The sequence below is a fragment of the Scophthalmus maximus genome, chromosome 8 (assembly GCF_022379125.1).
Source record: "Scophthalmus maximus strain ysfricsl-2021 chromosome 8, ASM2237912v1, whole genome shotgun sequence".
In the NCBI taxonomy this organism is placed as follows: Eukaryota; Metazoa; Chordata; class Actinopteri; order Pleuronectiformes; family Scophthalmidae; genus Scophthalmus; species Scophthalmus maximus.
The window spans coordinates 5,862,325-5,869,617 of record NC_061522.1 but is presented as its reverse complement, the minus strand read 5'-3'; the positions used below and the strand labels follow the sequence as shown (position 1 = coordinate 5,869,617).

At 44.6% G+C, this 7,293-nt stretch overlaps 1 protein-coding gene across 1 annotated transcript in view; it reads right to left on the bottom strand.

Moving 5' to 3' along the window:
* Positions 1-224: 224 nt before the first annotated feature.
* Positions 225-7,293, bottom strand: part of mtnr1aa (melatonin receptor 1A a) — a 30,199-nt gene continuing 23,130 nt past the window's right edge. The window contains exon 2 of the mRNA XM_035638328.2: positions 225-1,860. Within this exon, the coding sequence (XP_035494221.2) occupies positions 992-1,860 (869 nt within the window). The 3' untranslated portion in view covers positions 225-991. The remainder of the gene's footprint in view (positions 1,861-7,293) is intronic.

The window sequence follows — 7,293 nt, the reverse complement described above, 5'->3', positions numbered from 1 at the left end:
AACATTGTAAAATTACTACTCGATCTGTCGGTTGGAAACATCCATGCCATGCCCACGTGCACTTTCACATCCACATCCAGTGGTTTTTTTCGATAATCTGGTTAAAATGCCAGTTTGTCAACGACCTTGGAAGTTTTCTAAAACTGGAACTCCACAATGCATTTACTGAACTCCAGAATCAACATGTGCAGGTGAGTAAACTGAACACGGGACCGGAGCGCATCCTCCATCAATATCAGATTTTTATTTTGCATATGAACAATTCCTGATATCCATGCATACAGTATAATGAGCTCACAAATTGGCAAAGATAGAGAGAGAGAGAGAAAGAGAGAGATTTCTTTCTTATGAAAATATATATTCCACCTAATGAAAGGGACAGTATTTCAGGGGATAATTATAATAATAATATTACAGCAGCAGCCCACATTGCTTGCGCTCAATTAGTGTTACAGTGTCACAAATGAGGTTATTAAAATCGTTTTTTTACTTCGTTTATAAACTTGTCGTTATATTTTCAACCATGTTTTGTAGAATTTTTTTCCCCATTGACCTTAAAACTCTGTCTTCATTTAACTGGAACCTGATATATTGTACTGTATATGTATATATATAGTTATGTATATATCTACATGACACTTCATACAAAATAAATACTTGTATAATGCATGATACATGTATATCATCACTGTAAACATGAAAACAAAACCAAAACATCATATACTGTATATTTACTGTACTACAGATACTGCAGAGTCAAACCAAAGTGCTTGGTAAAAGACAAAGATAATATGCACCCCTGGAGTTACTGTGATTGTTCAGAGGTCAGATAGCACCGTATGACAGTCCGTGAACAGCCCGGAGGACAGAAGCTGCTTGATAATTATTTTTGGTATTTTATCTCTCTCATCTTTTATTTATTTTAATTTTTTTTTAATTGTAAGTCACATCATATGTGTTTGTGTCCTCTCAGTGTTCCTCGAGTTCCCAGTCAGACGGAGTCCACCTTGACCTGGTTATTGTTGGTCATGAGTGGCGACGGTTTACTCTTGAGCCTCTCCACCGCGTCGTTCGAGCTCTCCTGTAAGAAGATGCGAGCCGTGCACACGGACACCACAATGCGCTTGTACTCTCGCCGGAAGTTCTGGTTCAGCACGCCGTACACGATGGCGTTAAGGCAGCTGTTGAAGTAGGCCATGAAGTAGCTGGCCACAAACAACCACTCGGGGATGAGGGGAATCACCACCTCCGGCTTGATCGCCACGGCCAGGCCGATGAAGTTGAGCGGCGCCCAGCAGACGGCGAAGAGCACAAACACCACGAACATGGTGACAAAGTTCCTGACGTCGTGCGGCGTCAGCTTGGGCCGATTGTCGGGTTTGACCCGCCGCCTCACCTGTATGACCAGAATCCAGATGCGCAGGTAGCAGTAGGTGACAATCATGATAGGTAAGATGAAGTGAAAGAAAACCACGGCGATGGTGTACGCCGAGCTGGCCGACTGCGCGAAGGTGCAGGAGTAAACTCGCGGGTCATACTGCAGCGAACCCACAAAGAGGTTGGGCACGATGGCCACCACAGTCAGGGCCCAGATCAGCATCACATAGCAGACAGAGTTCTTGTCACTGTACAGTTTATCATATTTGAGGCTGTGGCAGATGTAACAGTATCTGTTGATGGCAATGCCGGTGATGTTGAAGATGGAGCCGATGACGCTGACGCCCATGAGGAAGCCGCTGATTTGGCAGTGGACGTAACCCAGGTTCCAGCCATTGTGGAAGATGGAGGTGAGGACCAGCGGGTACGGGTAGATGGCCACCACGAGGTCCGCCACCGCCAGACTCACCACAAAGATGTTCCCTGCAGAAAGATAACACAGATGGGAGTCACTGACAAGCAAACGCAGAGCAATCTCGTCGTCCGAATGACTGAGAATGACCGAAATTTTGGATTTTCGATAATTACTGAACCAATGTTTTCTGGTATTTACTTTGTTACACCTGTCAAATTTCGACTAAGAGGACAAAACGTCAAAATCGCAGAACAAAAAACATATATATATATATATATACATTCTGTGTTTTAATCAAAATCAAAGTTCAAGGCTCTTCGTGTTCACACTGAACTGGCATTCGAAAAAAAGAAAAAAAAAAGAAAAAAAGAAAAATCAGCCAGCAGGAAGGACTCTCCCATCTGAGAATCCAAAATGCTTCATGGTAGGTTTTGGAAGAAAAAAAAAAATGGTCGGCAGCAATTCCAGTGCACATAATTTGTAAATATGCTAAAACATGCAAAAACCCCCCCAAAACACCAGCCAAGTACTTTGGAGACATCCATTTGTTTTTGTTGCTGCTTTGTTACATAAGCCACAGGAAAAAAAAGGGGGCCTCGAGGCTGGATGTTGAGAGGGGAATGCATCTGCACATTTTTCTGCTTGTGTGTAGAACATAAAAACAATTTCCGCTTGGTGAATTAATGTTTACATGCGTGAGTGCAATTTGCATTCAATCGTCACCTTTTGGTGGCGGTGAATAATGAAAGGGAGGGAGTCACTGTAACCGAATAGTGCGTTTTTTTCTAATTGCGGCAAGGAACTCGTGATTGTGCCTGTCGCGCGAATGCGATCTGCAGGGAGGCTCGGCAATCGATGGCACGCAAGTGTATTCTTTGTCGCCGAACTGGTGGAAACGTGTACACGTGGCACTGTTGGAGAACACGCTGACGGACTGTGATCTTCAGCCTCCGTCAAGTGAAATACATGACATGAACTTTGAGGAGACAAAAGAGCCAATGTCTCATTATGCTCCGTGCCTGAGGGTTAGGGGTTTTTTTTGTTACGGCCGAGTGGCCTTTCATTGGGATATTGAAGGATGCTAACACGCAGCCACGCGGCATTTGCACAGCTGTCACTTGTACAGTACATCAGTGGAATGTGTTGCGTGAACAGTACCAAGCTCCCATGTTACGAGTGCTAATGACAAGTCCGCATTCAGTTTTTCTCCCGTATGACAACACCCTGTCACGGGTGATGTGATGCATTGACTGCGTGTCGGCAGGGAACTAAGCACGTCGCAAATCTCCACAATCGCGAGAGGCGGATTGATTTCGCCGCTGACGTTTGGTCCGTCAATAACAGGCGACCACCCCCCCCATCCATCCACAACCTTCAGGCAGATCTGTCAGTCTCACCTGAGCGTTAGACGCACGCGACTGTTCAGCCCGTTCAGCCTCCTATGTGTCGTTAAACATACCGAGCCCTCGAACGCCAGGGATCACGTGCGGATATTAATTAAGTTGTCATTCAGCTGCCCTCTATAGGGAATTAAGTGCACCCGCTGTTGTCACACGATCCTGTGGCTGTTTCAGGGCTTTACTATATAGATGTGTGTGTGAGTGTGTGTGTGTGGGTATGTGGGATTATACTTCTATCTTTGTGAGGACTAAGGGGGTGAGGATATATGGGGCATTCGTCTTTTGTTCACCTGGGCACATTACAGGCGCCTACCAATTTTTACAGAAACAATCGTATGGGTGTGTGTGTGTGGGGGGGTGGGGGGGGTGGGGGTAGTATCGTGATGGCTTCATACTGCCACATGAGAACAAGTTCTTCACTGTACCAACCCTTTTAGAGGATTTCAAATCCAAACCACTCACGTTTTAACCACCCCACCCTTTCAAGGTCATGTTGTGAAAGGCCTACAGGCAGCTGGTTCTTTTAAGCTGTCTCGCATTCGCTGTCACTGTGACCAGGCTTGTGATTGACGCATCGCTCCAGAGTTTTCATTTGGCTCGAGGACAGATATGGCCTGGTGCTGTGTCCCTTTTTTTTTTCTTCTTTCAACCAATTCCTGTTAGGATTTAGGTGCAAATGAAGCCCGTCGGAGCATGTTGCCACTGTAGCTTCCGAGCTACTGATGCAATCAATGTCAATACTTTGAAAATGTATTTTTTTTGCAGTGAGGACATCTTTGGGTCTCTATCAGCACGAAGCATTTAGGAATACATTTTACACGGTGGAGTTTTCTCTGGCTTAGTCGGGCTGGAAGTGAAGCATCTTTAGCAGCCACACTGAGGTCTGTCCACAGATTTTCCAAAGGGATTAAAGACCAGGTTTTTACTGGGTCATACGAGGACCGTCACTTTCTTGTCCTGCAGCCGTTGCTGTGACACGGGAGGGGGCTGTGACTTGAAACGGAGCTTGTCGTAAGTGCAGTCGGGGAGACCGTTTTATTCTTAAATCTCTTGCTGCTTCGTGTTCATTGACTACTTTCATTTAATCATTTAAGCCCCACCTCTTCTTGGCTCCTCTCCATTCACAGATGTCCCCCCATTCTTTTGAATCAAATCAGGTAAAAAGGATTAAAACTTTCCATTTGCCATCTTCACTCACTAATCAGTGTGTTTTATTTACTCCCGTCAGCTCCTCCTGCACTTTTGTCTTGCAGCGCTGACCTCCCCTCCCTCCCTCCCCAGACATCAACATACGGCAACACTGGCCAAGCCAGAGGGCGCACCAATTATATGGTTATTCCCCGTAATTGGGCATTAGCCCAAATTAAGTCCAAGCCAAAACCTGATCTACATTTAATCAGTACGACCCTGAATTCACAGTCTCCTGCGACTGAGTTCGCCGAACATCCCCTCCTGTGGGAATACAGACTGCCCATAACATAAGGCTTCAACATTAGGCCGCATTTATTATTCCCTGTTCCCCGTTCGCTCTGTGCTGAAAAAGAGCACGAGACTGCTGCCACGTTCACGCTGTACAGCAGGGATGTTCTTAGACTAGTGCTGAGCCGAGAGTCACATTTTTTTTTAATCGTTTCTTTGGAGTCATGCTGGATTTCGAGCTGTGACGTCTCCCGGTATTTTTGACACGTTGCCCGGCGAGCGATGCGCTGAGTGCTGCCATTCAAAATGCGCCGCCTCAGCAGAACTTTCTGTCAGTGGTCCTTGGAAATGTTGTCACCTTTATGTCTGACGGCCAAACTGCACAGTTTGTAAGGACAGCTCCCTGTCATATCGAGACTGTAACTGATTTCATGGGTTTTCTTCACAGACATTTTAGTGCATTGTTGAACTACGGTCTATTTTCCTGTGAAACCCAAATAATCTCAAGTTGTTTTGTATCCTCCCCTGGATTTATACCACTTCAATCGTCCATCTCTGCATTTTTCTCACTGCATATGCCAGACTATCATTAATAATGCAATTCAGGAGCTGTATTGAAAAAAAAGAAGAATAAGAAAACTGCTCAGAACTTGAACTTTGAATCTTTAACCTACTGAATAAAACTGTCTTTGAGCTGGATTAGATTTAAAGATATTCTTCAAAGACGTCAACCTACAGACAGTCTGTGCCGACAGCCGTCTACCAACTGTTAGGCTCAGGAAATCTTATGATGCTTAAAAATGGTTCTGATGATAGTTGAAGAGCAGAAAGAGTGGGTGTTCGGTTTAACTCCAGATTGTGAGCGGTTGGTAGACTAGACAGAATCGTGTATACAGCAAAATCGGAGGATCCATGTGCACGTGCTGAAGGTTTGCAGCAGGTGGAGCACCTCTGAATAAGACGTCTTGGACTCTCCGGCCCCTTTGTCCTCGCTACACTAATGAACTAGGCATTTCATTACCCGCGGTCACAAGTCAGGTCCGACTGCATACCTTGTCGGGGGGAAGTTAGCGGGGTCAGAATGAATGTGCAGGGAAAAAAACATGTAAGCCTCTTGAGTGTGGCACCCTCCGGCATCACATGCTGCAGAATGTTCATTTTAATGTATGATAATGTGTGAGAAACCACCCCAGGAACATGAATTCATTTCAATATGTCAAGGGTATGTACATCTTTATTATAATTACATTCCATATACTGTGTAGTCAAACGCATTTCTCATACTATGAATTGAAATTACAAAGGGCTCCATTCTCACGGCGGCACGGCGGTTTTCCTGACCTTGAAATTTACTTTTTGGGATTTTCACACAGTGATTATACACTATGGAAGAGGTATACCACGGAGAGGTGGCACAAGACAAGGTGTTTATAGTTGCCAGAAATATGGGTCTTCTATACTGAAAACCCGATCCGTTTTTAAGTGCAACCACAGTTAGCTTTCAATTTGGCGGTTCCCCCAGTGGGTGGATGCAAAAGCTATGATGACAAGTTTAAATGGAAGGACACCTTGAGAGAACCCCAATGAAAAAAAGTTGAATGCATCAATCCCAATATCCTTCAGGCAACATGAAAGACTTTCCCTAAACTGATCGAATCTCCTCGACCATTACGAGGCAACAGCGGAGACGTGTTTTGTCTGTGACCTCTAATTTGGAAAGTGCCAAGCCGAAGTGCGGTGCCAGATCTAAATGCACAAATGCCCAGATCAAAAAAAAAATAAAAAAAATCTAAAAATGATAAAAGGGGTGGGGGGAAGCATTAAAACTATCCCCATGAACATAAATTCAACTTTCTCAAACACTTATTTGTGATGCTACATATCCTCAGACAATGTTACAGAGGGAAAATAAATCACCACACCCCTCCGACTTTAATTCCACCTTTGTTGGAACATTTTGCACAGAAACCTTGGATACATATTCAGTCACCAGGCCGCCATGACCTTGTACTTCGTGATGGTCTCGGCCACTGTGACTTAAAAACAGAGGCTGCGATGTATTTACCCCTCGGAAAAAAAAAAAAACTTCTCGTGGATTTTCTTTCATCATTAATGCGATGTGGCTGCCCATACATGATTCAGCAATCAGTAACTGTGCCAAAGATGAGCCCTTGATGAAAGGACTCATCTTTATGAAAGCATATGATGGGTTTAAATGTGTGTTTGTGTGTGTGTGTGTGTGTGTGTCAGAGTCTTGTGGATTTCACTCAAAATATCTCTCAAAAAAAAACTCCCCAAAACAAATCGGATTATCATGGCAATCCATCCGGCAGAAATAGGGTGGCAGCTCCCGGGTGTGCACACAGAAATGTGACAAAAGCACACACAAAACAACAACTGTGACGGTGGAACTTAACTTGAACTGTATTTATAATAATCCAAAGAGAAAGAGACACAGAGGCAGAAAAGAGAGGCAAAGGAAACCGGAGAGGAGTAACAACAGAATGAGAGAGAGAGAGTTGAAGGCAGCCCTGTGAAGAAGCAGAGTGATCATGTCCCTGGGTCACTATTGGATTTGCGGATATTGTGTTTATGAATGAAGCCAGCGACAGGCTCGGATGAGGAGACTCTAGGCCTGCTTAATCTCCTCACTTCTCTGACAGAACCTATTTCAAGATGAGT